Genomic DNA, 18,066 nt, shown 5'->3' with positions numbered 1-18,066 from the left:
TCCCTGGATCACAGTGACCATGGACATCCCTGGATCACAGTGACCACGGACATCCCTGGATCACAGTGACCATGGACATCCCTGGATCACACTGACCACAGACATCCCTGGATCACAGTGACCATGGACATCCCTGGATCACAGTGACCATGGACATCTCTGGATCACACTGACCATGGACATCCCTGGACCACACTGACCATGGACATCCCTGGATCACAGTGACCATGGACATCCCTGGACCACAATCCTGGCGGCCCAGGTGCCAGCCCAGCAGCGTGCCCTGGGGATGGGCTCAGTCCCACCCAAAATCCTGCCCTGTCATCTGATAAAACTTCATGTTGAAGGGTCTGTAGAACTCCCGCAGGCGCTGCACCACCCGCCCGTCGATTTTGGGGTGCGGCCGCCCCTTGGATTTCCCCAGGCAGCGAGGTTTGCTCCCCCCCTCCGGTTTCTTCAGGCAGGGAAAGCCCTTGGTCTCATTAAAATAAAAATGTTCGTCGGTCACCAGCCTCTGGAGCCCCAGGAAGTCCTGGACACGGCCCATCTCCCCGGCAGGATCGCTGACCAGCCTCTCCCCGCTGACAAAGAGGAATTTGGAGAGCGGGAAGTACTGCAGCCAATTATCCAGGTGCTTGGCGTAGATCCCGATCCTCACCGCGCTCCAGCTCGTGTCGATCAGTCCCGTGCTGAGGTTTTTGAAGGCCAGGGTCTGGAAGCTGGGGATGGAGGGGTTTTTGGAGAGGGTCTGTGTGTAGTCAGAGATGGCCCTGGTCACCGGGTTGCGCACCACCACGATCAGCTTCGTGTCCCGGGACATGTTGTGGATGCGGCGCGGGGCCTCCTTGGTGACAAAGTAGCTGGGGGTCTTCTCCATGGTGATCTGTCCCTCCAGGGTTCTTGGCATCAGGCTCCTGAGGAGGCAGGGACACGGTCAGGGCTCAGCTGATGCCGCAGCCGATGTCACGGCGGGTGGGAACGAGCCCCAAAACCCGGCCAGAAACGCTCAGGGGTCTCCCAAGCACAGCCACATCTCCCCTTTCCCTCCTGCTCCGCCTCGTCGCACCCCCCTGGTCACCTCCTCGTCTTCAAAACCCTTCCTGGACCCCCCGAGCTCCTGCCTCCCTGCCCATCTCAGCACTCCCTTTGTCCCTGCGAAGGAGCTCCCTGTCCCTCTGCCCCACCAGCAGCATCCCCAGGGCACCTGCAGGCTGCTGTTCCCCCTTGGAATTCCCCCGGAGCCCCTTCCCAGCCCTGGAAATCCCTCCTGCCTTTCTCCTTTCCCCAGTTTCAGTGAGTGATGGGCATCTCAACACAAACATTTTGGGACGGGGTTGGTTTTCATCCCTGCCTCCAGTGAGATTTCATGCCCTGGAGGTTTCTACTCGTCCCGTGGGATTGCAGAGATAAAATCCCATCGCGGGGGTGATGCCCAAGATCCAGCTGAGGAGGGAGATGCCCACCAAGGCTCCCTCCTCCTCTGCCTCCAGACAGGGAGCAGTTAAAGCCAGAAAAAGACTGTTTCCTTTTCAAAAGAAAAGCAGAAAAACCCTGAGGGCCCAGCCATTGTGCTGGGTAAAATTCACTGCTCTGATTGTTCCCTCGTGCACTTTAATGAGGCATTAATTGCCGCAGAAATTACCCAGCCGTGTCACCCCGTGTGACAGAACGGGTCCTCCCTGCCACCAGCACAGGCACCTGCCCCGCTGCCCTCCACATCCTCCTCTTCCACCTCCAGGAAACATCACAAAATTCCCGGGATGTTTGGGAAGGGACCTCCCAGACCACCCTGCCACGGGCAGGGACATCTCCCACTATCCCAGCGTGTTCCAAGCCCCATCCAAGCCGGCCTTGGACACTTCCAGGGCAGCCAGAGATTTTCTGGGAATTCCATCCCACCGCTTGGGGTTGTGCCTGGCAGGGAGCCGGGTCCCACAGCGGCTGGGGACAGGGACAGGGCTGTGCTGGGGGGAGTCACGGCTCTGCCCAGCAGCATCTGCTCCTTATGTAATGGGAAAAGTTTGAGGTTTCTGGAATTTTTCCCCTGGACTCAGGAAAGAACACTTTATTAAAAGCATTTGCGAGCGACACTGAGCCCCCACGGCTCCCTCCCCCAAACAAGAGGCAGAAGCCATTTGCGGCTTTCTCCCCACACTTTTATTTTAATTTTTGCACAGTGGCAGCGTTTTTAGAGCCAATTCCTGTGCCCTCACCTGGCAGCACAGCCCCTCTGTTTGACACCAGTGGGATGCCCTTCAAGGACCCATGAATCCCAGGGCAGCCACGGGTCCTTTTTCACATCTTTTCCATCTCTTTTCAACCCCCCTCACCCCAAATAACTGCCTTTACCAGAGGCTGACTGGCAGAGCTCCTGCTGGGAATCACCTTCCCAAGCAGGGATTAGACCCATCCCTGTCCCCTCCCTGTGCTGGTCCAGAGCCAAGGAAAACCCAAGGGATCGGGATTCACTGGGATCGCACCACAGCTCCACCCTCCTGCTGGAGCTTCCCGGCCAGCCAAGCATCCTTAACTCTCACTCCATTCAGAAAATGCCACAGGGTTTTCCAGGCTGCTTCCACAGCTTCTCCTGGCAGCTTCCTTGAGGCATCCCTGCGCTGTTTCCCTGGATGCCTCCGGGATTTCTGAACGGCTCCTTCCTCATCCTCACCCCACCTCAACCGGGGCTGAGGGTCTGAACCTGTCCCGCTCCTCAGTGGGCAGTAAATTGTTTTATTAATTTATTATTTATTATTTAACAGCAAACTCTGGGGATGGGAGACCCTGGAGGGTCTGTGTTAAAGCACAGCCTGGCCCTGGACACTTCCAGGGATGGGGAAAGCACAGCTCCTCTGGAAAACATTTCTTATCCCTCCTTTCCTCCTGCAGAGGGACAGCAGGACAACCACACCATCCACATCTTAACTGCGATGTAATGAACCGATGTTTTAATTAAAACCCAGGATGGGCAGCAGCTCCTGTGCCTGTGACAGGGAGCAGGGACCTCCAGTCCCTGGACTGCCCCATCCCAGGGACATCCCGGGATCCCTCTGGGAACAGCAGCTTCCAAACATTAATTGTCCAACATCTCCTCTTCCTCAGCAGCCCCAGCACTTCCAGCTCCTCCCACGTTAATTATGCATTTCACATTTTCATTAACGCCCTAATACTTCCCCTAAATTACCCCAGTTAATTATTGATAAGACCCAGCTCCCTCCAGATCTGGCTTAAACTGGCAAAGAGCTGGAGCTGGCTTTGTTATGCTCCACTTTAGCCCAAACATTAGGAACTTTAATTAAATTTACAGTTAATTCTTATTGACCTTAAGAGAGCACCGTGGGAATGCCAAGCAGTGCCTGCAGGTACAGGAGGCAGTAGTGGGGGAGCCTTGGAAGGAATTGGGATTTCCAGAGCAGACTGTGTGCCCAGGAGGAGGGATAAAACCCTTTTACCCTACTCTTAGGCTGATAAATTTTTGTTTTTAATTAATAAAACAACTGGCACTTGAGAGGTATCAGAGCAGGGGTTTCCTATGTGGAGACATTCAACACATGAAAATGCTTCCTCCGTTAAGGTAACACACAATAAATTCCAGCAGATAAAATTATGATAAAAATGCAGAAAGCTGCATTAAATAGTGATTAACAGCCACAGCAGGCAGGGAATCAAAGCAGACTTCAAAAACTGGGCCAACATAACTTTCCAGAGTTAATTGGTTCATAATTCCTGATGATTTTTGGAGCAGAACTCCTCCCAGCACCGAGCTGAGAGATCAGGGGATGCACTCTCAGGAGATAAATAAGTCTCCAGCCCAAAGCATCCCTGAGTTATCACCCACGGCAGCTTCAGAAAGAAAATTAACTCTATCCCAGCCCGGAGCAGGAGAGCAGGACAGGCTCTGGCTCCAGTTCATCCCCTGGAACTCCAGGCAGAAACTTTCACATGGACACACCCCCAGTCTGTGCTGGGAGCAGATGGGGGACCCCAAAAACCCAGATCAGCCTCAGGTGGAAATGAGGGGTGCCATGGGGTGAGGGTGATGGGGATGAGCTGGGAGGGGTGAACTGGAGGCATGAACTGGGAGGGATGAACTGGAAGGGGTGAACTGGGACGGATGAACTGAACTGGGAAGGATGAACTGGGAGGGATGAACTGGAAGGGGTGAACTGGGAGGGATGAACTGAACTAGGAGGGATGAACTGAGAAGGATGAACTGGGACAGATGAACTGAACTAGGAGGGATGAACTGGGAGGGATGAACTGAGAGAGATGAACTAGGAGGAATGAACTGGGAAGGATGAACTGAACTAGGAGGGATGAACTGGGAAGGATGAACTGAACCAGGAGGAATGAACTGGGAGGGATGAACTGGGAAGGATGAACTGGGAAGGATGAAGTCCTCAAGCCACCCGGGACCAAATTAGCCCCCGTTCCTTTTGATCCTAATTACCGAGCTTTTCCCCCTCTCCCTCCCCAGCAGGTCCTGCCAGTGCCCCCCAGCCGGCAGAGCCCCCCCAGCGCTCCCCATCCCCGAGCTGCCTCCATTATTTTTGATTCTTTCACCAATTCAAAAATGTGCAAATGAGGCCGCGGCTTCCCAATCAGGCCTGGCCGGGAGCTAATTGGCTTTAAGCAGGGAGACCTGAATATGCTAATGAGGGCAGTAATAAGGCTGTGATGCGCCTGGAAGGGGAGCCAAGCCCTGGGCTCCACCACGGGCTGACTGAGACACGTCAATTAACAAGCAGGCAGATAATTTATTAATGCTCCTTTGCACCCCTCTGCCCTTTGCTCCTAATTACAGTTTGATACATGAAACAGCGAGGGGTTTGGCGGGTCGTGCTCCCAGCTGGAGCATCCCCAGGGGCTCCTCCTGCCCCCCAGAAGCTCCAAATTCCCCCCTCACCCCAGAGAGAACCACGGCTGGGGGGTCTCCAGCCCACACAAAGGAGCCCAGAGCTCTCCCAGCATCACACCACGGGGGAAATGGGGTCCCAAGGTGGAGATTTAGGTGGATAAAGGGTCTCAGAGGAGGAGGAAAATGTGTGAGGCTGGTCCCTGGAGGGTCTGAGCCCCCCCAAATCCTCCATGAGAGGCTGCAGAGCAGGGGGGAGGCAGCCCTGGGCTCTGGGAAAGCCAAAGTGGGGCACTGAATACCCCAAAAAAATCCCTCAGAAAATGGGGGCTGGAATGTGCCCAGCTTGGTGGGACACTGAATACCCCAAAAAGTCCCTCAGAAAATGGGGGCTGGAATGTGCCCAGCTACAGTGGGACAGTGAATCCCCAAAAATCCCTAAGAAAATGGGGGCTGGAATGTGCTCAGCTATACTGGGACAGTGAATCCCCAAAAATCCCTAAGAAAATGGGGGCGGGAATGTGCCCAGCTTGGTGGGACACTGAATCCCAAAAAATCCTTCAGAACACGGGGTCTGGGGGCTGGCACGTGCCCAGCCTGGAGTGACCCTGGGCTGGGGCAGGTGCCCGGTGAGGACAGGGCTGCCAGGGGGGCACTCCGAGCTCTCCATCCCTCTGCAATGGAGCCCCTCGGCGTGGCAGCAATTAGGAATCTCCTCTCCTGGCCGGCTCCCCTTTGATTCCCGGAGGGCCCAGCCTGTGGCAGGTGTCCTGCCTGTGACCCGGGTCAGTCGAGGGCTCTGATCTCCAAATGACCCTTCCCAGCAGTGCCCATGTGTCCCGCTCAAACAGCTTGCAGATGAAGGAGCAACAGACTGGAGATGATTTATTCAGGAATTAAAGGTTCAGTACCCCTTTTAAAGGCTGTGCCTCGGCGCTGTCAGCCTTCATTGCACACAATTAAAGGGTTTGGCCGTCCCAGCCCCCAGCTCCTGCCTTCCAGGGGAAGGAAATCAAATAAAACCAACCCCCCCCACCCCACCCAGCCCCTGCCCCGGGGGGCTCTGCTGAAGGATTCGGGAGCTCGGGGTAGGAGCAGCCCTGAGCTCCAGCCTGGGAAGCTGCTCTGGCTCCATTCAGTGCTCGGGATGGGGGATGGAGCTCTTGGGTTTGGTCCCCGTTTGCAGGAGGGGATGCTCGGGGTCGGAGCCCTCGTGGCTGCCGGTCTGAAGGCTGTTCCTGCAGCTGGAGCTGCACCGGAGAGGATTTATCCCTCCTGGTTATCCCTTCTTCCATTTATCCCCCCTCCTGGTTATCCCTTCTCTTTATCCCTCATCTTGGTTACTCCTTCTCTTCATTCCACCTCCTGTTTTATCCCCCTGGAGCAAACCTGACCCGTCCAGCAGCTCAGCTGTGCAGTGAAGGCACTGCAAACTCCATCCGAATTCCGAGCCTGGCTCCAGTTTCCCTCTCCCACCCGAGCAGGGGGATCGGGATAAAACCCGGCACGGTCGGGATGAATTCTTCCCTTCCGAGCCGCAAGAGCTGCGGGGAGCAGCAGTAATTCAATGAAAAGCTTCCTTCCTCTTAGGAAAGAAAGGGAAGAAATCCGCTGGCAGCAGCGCTGGGATAATCCCTTTCCAAGGCAGTAAATTTTCCTGCAGCTCCCCCGGAAAGTAATCCAGCGGATTATTGCACCTTTCAGCACAGGCAGCCTTTAAACAGCCTCTCCCCTCCCCGTGGATCTGGTGCTTTATGACCTGACCTGCTGTCTGAGCAGGGGGAAACACAAATTACCCTCCTCTGAACCTGCAATACAGACGCTGGTGACAGATTTTATCCCCCTGGGAGCTAGGATTCTTGGGAGCACCAATAAATAAAGGAAAATTGCTCTTGGAGCTGCTAGGGAGGGAAGAGGACCCCACTAACCTTGACTATCCCAAGGTTTCTTAAAAAAAAAAAAACCAGAAAATAACAATCCCTGAGACCATTCTGGCTAAAGCACTTGTTTTCAATTACAGATTTAAAAATTACACTCATTAGTTCTTACTAAATTATCCCCTCACAGCAACAGGCTGGTCCTGCCTGATTTCCCACCTTGATGGAGGAGAGCACAGGAAAGGCATAAAAAGGTCACAAAAATCCTTGGGGTTTTCACATCTACTGTTACATGGACAGCAGAAATAGGAATTCTTCCACTTCCTGATGCTTGGCTGAGCAGAAGGAAAAGGAAAGGGACCCTTTCCACTATCCCAGGTTCCTTTACCCTGGACTGGGACACTTCCAGGGATCCAGGGGCAGCCACAGCTTCTCTGGGAATCTGTGCCAGGGAAGGTTTTATTCCCCATATCCCACCCAGCCCTGCCTGTCCCTGTGAAGCCATTCACCCTTGTCCTGTCACCACCATTCCAAGTGCATCCATCCCTTGCTGCCACATCCCGGGGGACGCTGCCTGGAGGCATTCCCAGCCCAGGGCCACTGCTCCCTGAGCCACAAGCTCTCAGCTAATTAGCCCAGCCTAATTAACCAGGCCACAGCTCTCTTCGATCCCTCCTTGTCCCAAATTCCGGGGTGCAGGTGAGGGGCACCCCCAGAATTCCTGCCCATCCCTGCCGCAGGTGTGGGAGCAGTGGGAGAGCCCGGGAAGGGGGGGAGGGAGGGAGGAAGGAAGGAAGGAAGGAAGGAAGGAAAGAAGGAAGGAAGGAAGGAAGGAGGGAGGGAAGGAAGGAGGGAGGGAAGGAAGGAAGGGAGGGAGGAAGGAAGGAAGGAAGGAAGGAGGGAGGGAAGGAAGGAAGGAAGGGAGGGAGGGAGGAAGGAAGGAAGGAAGGAAGGAAGGAAGGAAGGAAGGAGGGAGGGAAGGAAGGAAGGAAGGGAGGGAGGGAGGAAGGAAGGAAGGAAGGAGGGAGGGAAGGAAGGAAGGAGGGAGGGAAGGAAGGAAGGAGGGAAGGAAGGAAGGAGGGAGGGAAGGAAGGAAGGAAGGAAGGGAGGAAGGAAGGAAGGAAGGAAGGAATAATCCACACATGTCTGCCAGAGCTCCCAACTGACAGCTGCCCTGATTTGATCAGCAGCTGCTGACGAGGCATCAGGCAAGTCCCCAGAGCCATGAATAATTTCAGGGTATTTGTGTTTATTTGATCTCAGTATGGGGCAGCTCCGCAGCCAAACCTGGATCCTCACGAAGCCACTGGGAAGGGACAGCCAGGCTCTCCAGATGGTCACTCCAAGGCCACCGTGGGCAGGGCTGGCTGTCCCCTGGCTGTCCTCCTCATCCTGCTCCTCACCCTCCTCCTGCACAGCCAGGAGGATTCCCCAACAATTTTCAGGGAATAGAAAAGATTCCCCCCTCCCCAGCCTCACGGTTCCTAACGTGACCCATTCCAACCCTTTCAAGTAATTTATCCAGTTTCTCCTCTTTCGAAAGGACAAAAACGAGCGCTTTGAGCTTTCTGGGCCCGGATGCCACGTGCCTGGGCCACCAGGTCCTGCTGGCATCACCAGGGTTCAGATGTTGAGAAGGAATTCATCATGGCAGGATCTGATGCTAAGAAATCAGAGATGTGAGAGGCGAGCCCATCCCCTGCCCTCAGAGCAACACCTCCCCCATGTCCATGAGCTGATCCACGCCTACAGCCCATGGAAGCTTCTCCAAAAACACCTTCCCAGTCTGGCTCTGTCCTGCTGAATAAACACAGAGTCCTGCTTGAAATCCTGAGTGAAACTTCAGCTTCAAGCCAAGCACGAGCTGTTCTGAAGCGTTTCCAAAACTGCCCCAGCTCCACCTCAGCTAACGTGGACCGACGCTGGCTCAGGAGGTGCAGCCAGGGCTGGCACTGGAGCCCCAGGGATCCACCAGCACCAGCTCCAGACACAGATTTCAGCTCTCTTGGCCAGATCCACAAAGGAATTTGGAGATCGGCAGTGACTCTGCGCCTCAATCCCCCCGTGAAGGGGATCCCCATCACTGCCCCCCCCAGCCCCCCAAACTGATCCAGTGCCTCTCTCTGCCCTGCTCCCCTTCATTCCATCCTGCCAGGAGCATTCTCTGTTTGGGGACACCCTGTGCCAAATCCTTGTTTGGGGACACCCTGTGCTCCCCAGCACCAAACCCCTGCATCTCTGAACCCCCAGCCACAGGGTCTGAGCAGGAGGTGCCCTGGGGTGGGGACAGGAGAGGGGACAGAGCCAGCAGTGCCCTCACCACCTGGCCAGCTCTGTGTGGCCATCAGCAGCTCCAGAACATCCCAAAATGATGCTGGAGCTGTGGGGTTTGACCCGAGGGAGGGAAAGCTCCATCTCAGGGCAATTCCCTGAGTTCAGACAAACCCCTGTGGGCTCCAGGGCCAGGTTCCAGGGCTGGCAGAGGAGTGGCATCATCGGCAGCCCCGCTCTTGGCAGGGCACAGGGACCCTCGGGGGGGCTGTGGGCTCCGGGGCAGGGAGCAGATGTCCCACAGACCCCGTGGGCACTCAGGTGTGGGACAGGCCAGGACAGGAGGAGGAGGGGGACAGCGATGTCACAGCTGCACGTGGCAGGAGGGGCTGCAATGTGCTGAGGCAGCAGTGGCAGAGCCCCGGGGCCCGGGCACGGAGGATCCAGGCATTCCCATCTTCCCAGGGTTGCTGTAATGCCTTTGACAGCTCGGGCAGGTGATGGAGGGGCTGCTGCTGCCAGGTCCTGGCAGGAACCTGATGGCTTGGAAGTAGCAGCAGCTCTGCAGAGCCCCAGCTTGGCCCCAGGTTAATCCATCCATCCCCCCTGAGCTCTGGAGAGAGTCACCTGCAAGGACACAGGGATGGAGCCAGCCCTCGCTGCCACCTTCCCAGGCTGAGCAGGGCTAGGAGCCACAACTGCACCTCAAAAGAGAAAGATTTTGGGTCTCCAAAAACTCCCAGGTGAGAACAAATCATCCCCTTGTCCCCCACCTCATCATCCATCAACCAAACCCCTGCATCCTGCAGCTCAGAGCCTCCTCCTCACTTTTGGGAGCTCACAGGGAAAATGTCCCCCTAACCCTCCTGTCCTGGCCACCATCTCCACACTCAGCTGCAGGTCCTGGCTCTCCACAGACACATCCCACACATGTCCCAGCTCAAGATGGCTCCAGGATGGGGGAGCTCATCTGTCCCCCCTTCTCCAAAACCCAAGAACTGGGATTTTTTTCGGTGTTTGTCTCGGGTCTGATGCTTTCATTGGGATGGAAAAGAAAATGCATCCAGTTTTCCACAGAAACAACAAAGATTCCCCATCTGTGTCAAATTTGTAATCCAGCCTGAGGGAGGGAAGATGGGAAACAAATTTAGCTCTTTTTTTTTTTTCTTTCTATCAGAAAAAGCCTCATTTCCTGGTGAGGAGCTTTGCCTGCAGCATGGCAGGGCTGGGAGGGTGGGAGCCACCATTCCCAAACTTTTCTGTGCCATCCCATCCAGTGGCAGGATCCAGAAGAAGGGAATTGGGAGAGGAGCCCTGGCATGGAGGAAATGTTTCTGGTCTCCACCAACCTGTCCAGCCACCCCCAGGTGTGTGCAGGGCTTCCCTGCAGCCTCCCACACGGGACCCCACAACGCTGCCTCCAGAGGGAAGGGAGAAGCCCCACAAATCCAGCCAAGGCTTGGGAATGCTGGGGATGCTGCTGGGAGCCTCCTCCCCCTCGCACCAGGCTCAGCTGGTCCCCAGGAGAAGGAAATCCCCCACCAGGAGGGAGCTGGGGGTGGATTATGCACTTTGCTGCATTTAAAAAAAAAAAAAAAAAAGGAAAATATAAAGGAAATATGTTCTTCCAGCCATGGAAAAAGGAGCTGTGGAGATGTTGGGAAGGCTCAGGAATGTCCCAGGAGGGGTTGGACAGGGTTTGAAACGCCCTGGGACAGTGGAAGGTGTCCCTGTGCTTGGCAGGGGTGGCACTGGATGGACTTTAAGGTCCCTCCAGCCCAAAGCACTCTGGAATTCCAGGATGTCGATGTTTCTGCAGCTCCTGGAGCTCTGGGTGAGCCCCAGGTGATGGAGATGGGGGTTCCATCCATCCATCCTGTCAGTGCTCCCTCCCTCCCTCCAGCAGAACTGGGAATTCTCTAACAAAACATTTTTTTTTTTTTCCCACTGGAAAAGCTTCAGTTTGTGGCAGCTGGAGGTATTTGTGGGAAACAACTGGATTTTGCTTATTTTTAGCCTGGTTTCCTAAGGAAGTGTGGCTTGGGCAATCACACGCTCTGTCTGTCTGTCTGTCTGTCCAGCTGTCTGCCTGTCCTCACCAGCCCATTCCAGCCTGATCTGGTGGAGGACGAGGATCAAACCCAGGAATTTCCGTGCATTTCCATGGAAAGCTGCAGCTGAGTGGTGGCCAGGACCCCAAGCACTGCCCATGGCTCAGGGGGAGACAACTCCAGCACGGCCCAGAGCCAGCAGCTCCATCCACACCAGTCCAGTCCACACCAGTCCCACCAGTTCAGGCTCCCCAGTTCCCAGTCAGTACCAGGTGCCTGTGCAGGAGGCGTTGTGGGGGTGAGAAAAATGCTCCCTCTGCACCTGAATGTGCTCTGGAGAAGCTGGACAGACCTCAATGCCATTCCCAAAAAGCCCTTTGGGGTGTCCCTGTTCCCCAGCAGGAGAATCCTGCCTGGAGCCAGGGACTGGGCTCTGCCAGCTCTGGGGCATCAGATATCCATCCCAAATCCTGACTCACATCCCAGGGAAGTGCCAGTCTCCAGGGTTTGTCCCCGCTCTGCTTTTTCCATAGGGAAAACATAGAGGAAGTGTCTCAGCACATTCCAGCCTAAGCTGTGAGCTCTTCCAAGTGAGGAAAACATCCTGGGATTGGGAAATTCCATGGTCCCAATGAGGAAAACATCCTGGGATTGGGAAATTCCATGGTCCCAATGAGGAAAACATCCTGGGATTGGGAAATTCCGAGTTCCCAAGGGCTCCTCACTCCCCCTGAGCCCAGCACAGGACCATGGACACTCACTTCTCTACTTCTACAGCACTGGGAGTGGTTTGGTGAACCAAAATTCCAGCAATTCCAGCAGCCAGGAGCCTGAATGCATTCCCCATCTCCCACAGACCCTCCATCCTTAACTCAACACTTCAGGCTGTGATGGATGAGCAGAGGGATGATGGATGGGAGCTTGACCTGACAGGAACATCGATCCCAGAATCCCTGGGCAGCCCCTTTGGGCAGCAGAGCCTGAGGAATCAGGGAGCCAAGGCTGGAGCCAGCCTGGCAGGCTGAAGGGAAAATTCCTTCATGGAAATGCTGCCCAGGGCAGGGGTGGAATCCCCATCCCTGCAGGGATTGAAAAATTCTGAGGATGTGGCACTTGGGGACATGAGTGGGGATCCTGGCAGGGCTGGGGAATGGTTGGACACTGATCTCAGAGGGCTTTTCCATCCTCGGTGATTCCAAGGGATTTAAAGGACAGGAAACACCAAGGAATTTAAAGGCTGCAGCAGCTTCAGGAACAGCCTCTGCTGAGGAAAAGCCCTGGATACCACAGCCGTGGATTCAGGAACAGCAGCACAGTTTGGGTGTCTGATAACACCCAGGCCAAAAACATCCCCAGGCAGCAGCCACAGAGAGCAGCAGCTCCCTGTGCCTGCCCTGGATCCCTGGCAGTGCCCAAGGCCAGGCTGGACAGGGCTTGGAGCACCCTGGGACAGTGGGAGCTGTCCCTGCCATGGCAGGGGTGGCACTGGTTGAGCTTTAAGGTCCCTTGCACCCCAAAGCACTCTGGAATTCCAGGGTATCGATGTTTCTGCAGCTTCCCGAGCCATGATTCCATGATTCTACAGAATGCCAGAGCCAACCCCACCCCAGCCAGGAACAAGGCAATGATCTCACTCTTCTGTGGGATTGCCACTCCACAGGAAGCCGAGGCAGTGCCCAAGCAGGACCCTCGTGTGCTCTGTGTCCCTGGGATGTGAAGGGGAGGGATCTTCCCAAGGCTGGCAGCTGCTGCAGGACCACAGTTTTCCCTTTTTTCCCCTTTTTTTGAATGCAAGGGAGGGAAAATCCGGAGCTGTTTGGAACTCTGGGAGAGGCAGGGGGCCAGGAGGCGTTCCTGCCACGGCGCCATGGAGAGGCAGCAGGACACTGGGAGCTTGTTTGCTGCTGGAGTCCTGCAGGGTGGGATGTTCAGGGCTGGCAGGAGCATTTCCCAAATCCTCCCTCTGCTGCTGGCAGCCCCCCCACCCGTGGGACATCTCCTGCAGTGTCCCCCTCCTCATCCTTGGGGACTATCCCAGATTCTCCCAGTTTTAGGCTCTGCTCCTCCCCATTCCAGGGCTGGGGGCTGCAAAGGGAGGGAGGCTGGAAGGTGGGAACTGCACTCAGGTGTCACGTGGCTCCAAATTTCTCCCTAAAAAATGATCCAGGAAAGCCTTGGGATCAGAATGCTGGTGTGCAGGGCATGAAAATCAAATCAAATCAATCCAAGCCTTCCCCAGCACTGCCAAGGCCACTGCCCCATGACCCCAAGTGCCACATCCACATGGCTTCACCTTCTTCCAGGGATGGTGACCCCACCCCAGCCCTGGGCAGCATTTCCAGGAAAGAATTTTTCCTAAAATCCCACCTAAACCTCTCGTGGCACAGCCTGAGCCTTGTCACTCAGGACAAGGGACTGACTCCATGTGCTCCAGGATGGAGGGAAGGAATGGAGCCCTTGGCAGAGCCCCACACCCCTGGGGACACCCCTGTGCCCTTTAGGATGGAATTGTCCCCAATGGATGGATGATGGATGATGGATGGATGGATGGATGGATGGATGGATGGATGGATGGATGATGGATGGATGATGGATGGATGATGGATGGATGATGGATGGATGATGGATGATGGATGGATGGATGGATGATGGATGGATGGATGGATGATGGATGGATGGATGGATGGATGGATGAATGGATGGATGGATGGATGGATGAATGGATGGATGGATGATGGATGGATGGATGGATGGATGGATGATGGATGGATGGATGGATGGATGATGGATGATGGATGGATGGATGATGGATGGATGATGGATGGATGGATGGATGATGGATGATGGATGGATGGATGGATGGATGATGGACGGATGGATGATGGATGGATGATGGATGGATGAATGGATGGATGGATGATGGATGGATGATGGATGGATGGATGGATGATGGATGATGGATGGATGGATGGATGGATGATGGATGGATGGATGATGGATGGATGATGGATGGATGAATGGATGGATGGATGATGGATGGATGATGGATGGATGGATGGATGATGGATGGATGGATGGATGGATGGATGGATGATGGATGGATGGATGGATGATGGATGGATGGATGGATGATGGATGGATGGATGGATGGATGGATGATGGATGGATGGATGGATGGATGGATGGATGGATGATGGATGGATGATGGATGGATGGATGGATGATGGATGGATGGATGATGGATGGATGGATGATGGATGATGGATGGATGGATGGATGGATGGATGGATGGATGATGGATGATGGATGATGGATGGATGGATGGATGAATGGATGGATGGATGGATGGATGAATGGATGGATGGATGATGGATGGATGGATGGATGGATGGATGATGGATGGATGGATGGATGGATGATGGATGATGGATGGATGGATGGATGATGGATGATGGATGGATGGATGGATGGATGATGGACGGATGGATGATGGATGGATGATGGATGGATGAATGGATGGATGGATGGATGGATGGATGGATGGATGATGGATGGATGATGGATGGATGATGGATGGATGGATGGATGGATGGATGGATGGATGATGGATGGATGGATGATGGATGGATGGATGATGGATGATGGATGATGGATGATGGATGGATGGATGGATGATGGACAGATGGATGGATGATGGACGGATGGATGGATGGACAAGCAACTGGACAGCCCAGGAAGTGCTGCTGGCTTCTGTTTAAGGGAGAAGTGACCACAGGGGTGGTCTGGATGTGATTTGGGGTTTCTCCCAGGGGTGTTTGCTCAGCAGGGATCCTGGGAATCCTGGGGACAGTGACACCACTGCAGGGTCCAGGCTTGGGACACGCACTCTGTGCCAGTGGACACCGGCATAATCCTCCACTGGATCTCCCCCTGGAATGCCAAGGACTCCACACAGGCATCCAGGTGGAATTCTGCTCCAGGATTAAATTTAAAAATCAGGGAAAAAAAGTACTTCTGAAAAGTGACCTTGCAGCAAATTGTTTTTTTTTTTTCCTGCACAGCAGCAGCTTTAGAGCAAAACAGTGCAACTCCAAGCCTTCTTTAGGCATTCCCAAATAGTTTTTTTTCCCCAGTTATTGTGAGAATTTAGATCAGAAAACGTGTTGGGTAAAAATATTCAATTCCCTACAGCCTGCAGAGCCTCATCAAAAATCCATTTGAAGTATTACTCTCAAATCCCTCATGGCAATGGGATATTTTAAGGTCAGTTAAACTTATTATTCACTCAAGATTTGCTTTCAGGTCCCTGCATATTTCAAACAGATTTTCCCTCATCTCTAACCCAACTGTGTTACAAAAAGCCCTTTCCTCCTCCCCCCTCCTTTTTTTTCTTTCCTGAAAAGAAAAAAAAGTTGTCAAAAGAAAAGATCCTAATCAGAAACAGCTTCTGAAGCCTTAAAAGCTGCTACAGTTTGTACTTGTTACCCAAAAACACTGACGCTATCTCCAGATCCCTAAATCCCCTGACTCCCAAAACACTGAATGGAGCTGTGCTTGGAAAAGAGGCATTAACTCAAATTTGTTTTCCTTATTTGCAATTCATTTCCTTGCAACAGGGTTTATACACAGGTTTGATTTTTTTTTTTTCCATTCCTCTCTTCATACAAGGAAAGAAAGCAACTTCCAAACCTGCAGCCTGGTTAGTTTTGGATTATTTAGGATTTCCAGCCTGACAGAACTGCAATTTCTGCTCCTACCATGTCTTTCCTCTCATAGGTGCTTTTGGTCGGGTTTTATTTTTTAAACATAAATGTCACCTCAAAAACACATTTTTTAAATTTCCCCTAAACCACAAATCTCCTTTTTCAGCCTGGAGAAGGGAAGGATCCAGGGAGAGCTCAGAGCCCCTCCAGGGCCTAAAGGAGCTCCAGGAGAGCTGGAGAGGGACTGGGGACAAGGGATGGAGGGACAGGACACAGGGAATGGCTTCCCACTGGAAAAGGGGAGATTTGGGTGGAATATTGGGAAGGAATTCCTGTCTGGGAGGGTGGGGAGGGACAGGGATGGATTTCCCAGAGAAGCTGTGGCTGCCCCCACATCCCTGGAAGTGTCCAAAGACAGGGCTGGGAGCACCCTGGGATAGTGGAAGGTGTTGGGATTGGAACTGGATGATTTTTATGGTCCCTTCCAACCAAAACCGGTCTGAAATTCCCTGATTCCACGACCAGCCTCCCCCAGGACCCACCTGTGTGGTCAGACCCTGCTGGGACGGAGGGGATTTGGGAGAATCATCCTTACAAACCATCCCCTGCTCCCTGCACGCTGCTCAGCATTTACACCCCGGAGAACAATTCCCCAAATCCCTGCAGGTCACAAACAGCATTAAGAGCTCTGCCCAAAGCCACCACGGGAGGCAAATTGAGCCGAGGGGAGAGATTGGAAGTGCCTTAATCTTGCTCCGGAGAGCAAAGACTTTGGGAATTATTCCCCATCTCAGTCCCTGCAGCCATCTGGCCCACATTTCTCCACTTAACTCCATCAGACATATGCTGCTTTTATCCCCAGCCCTGCCAGCTCTCCCCTGTTCCCTGAAAACATGTGCACCCTCCATCCCTGCTCATTCCCAGCTCGGCTCCCAGCAAGAGAACCTGGCCCTCAGAGAGCTGCTTCCACCCGCAGGTTTCTCTCCCTAAAAAATCCCTGTTTGCCCAAAACATTCAGGGTGAGATGTAATTCCAAGTTGGAGCCCAGCAGTGCTCCACCAGAGCCAAGAGGATCCTGGTGGGTCCTGCCAGGAAGGGCTGGGAGGGGACATCTGCAGATGGGGAGCCCTGGAGGAGCAGAGCTCCAAGATGAGGTTTTCCCTCAGATCCCACACTGCTCTCCTCAGGCTCTGCTGGCCACTGGCACAGGGGATAAAACATGGGATAAAACATGGGATAAAACATGGGATAACACATAGGATAACACATGGGATAACTCACGGGATAGAACATGGGATAACATGGCATAAAACATGGGATAACATGGCATAACACATGGGATAACACATGGGATAAAACATGGGATAACACATGGGATAACATGGCATAAAACATGGGATAACATGTGATAACACATGGGATAAGACATCCAGGCCATCCCAGTCACGGTGTGGGACCTCAAACCACCTTCTCCCACCAGCCCACTGCTCCCACCTCCCACTTGCAGCCAGGATTTCTTCCCTCCAGCAAGCAGAACATCCAGTGGGGCACCAGAAGCCAGAGCTGCAAATGCCAGGACGGACGGAACGGGAGAAACGGGAACGTTGCACTGCTCCAGAAACAAAGCTGCAGCAGCTGGACCTCTGCAGACCCCCCAGGACAAGAGGAGCAGATCCAAGAGCCTGTCCACTCCGTGCTGGCCATGGAACGGCCCCACGAGCTCGCTCAGAGCTGCTCTTGGGTCTGGCTGGGCTTCCCCCAAGCAAGAAAATTCCAGCCCTGGCTCTCTCCCCACTGGAGATGATTTTCTTTCCCTGCTCCCCACAGCCCATCTGTTGGAACCCTAAAACCTGGGAGTTTTGAACTTTCTGGCACTGACCCCCCAGGAGAACACTGCTTTGGACTTGAGGCCTTGGAGAAGGCTTCCAAATTTGAGTGGTGGAGTTAAAATCGTTGGTGTGTAGTTGGATAAAAGTAATATCACGTGGTGAAGGGTTTAGAGTTTGGGGTTTTAAAATATAGTAATAGATATGGGACAAAATCGATGTTCTGGAGCATTGTCTTTTTCTTCCTTCTTATTCCTTCTTCTTCTTAGTTTTTGGTTGGATACAAAGTGCTGCGCTGCAAGTCCCAGGTGTTCGGTCATTGGGTCAAAAGTACAAATAATATAGATGTTAGTTTTTAATTGGATAATTGGGCCTTGAAAGACTTTGTGGCTAGCAAGATCAACCAAGATTTTTCTCTCTTTTAATTTGATAGCTAGAAATGCTGTAAAACTCACTGTATTGTAAATAAGAATTAATAAACAACCC

At 53.6% G+C, this 18,066-nt stretch overlaps 1 protein-coding gene across 1 annotated transcript in view; it reads right to left on the bottom strand.

Moving 5' to 3' along the window:
• Positions 1 to 295: 295 nt before the first annotated feature.
• Positions 296 to 18,066, bottom strand: part of HS3ST6 (heparan sulfate-glucosamine 3-sulfotransferase 6) — a 31,673-nt gene continuing 13,902 nt past the window's right edge. Inside the window, exon 2 of the mRNA XM_062503451.1 lies at positions 296 to 914. Coding sequence (XP_062359435.1) covers positions 296 to 914 — 619 coding nt within the window. The remainder of the gene's footprint in view (positions 915 to 18,066) is intronic.

Source organism: Cinclus cinclus, chromosome 16 (assembly GCF_963662255.1).
Source record: "Cinclus cinclus chromosome 16, bCinCin1.1, whole genome shotgun sequence".
NCBI classification, from domain to species: domain Eukaryota; kingdom Metazoa; phylum Chordata; class Aves; order Passeriformes; family Cinclidae; genus Cinclus; species Cinclus cinclus.
Note: the sequence above shows the minus strand (reverse complement) of the source record. Positions and strands in the feature narration are given on the sequence as shown.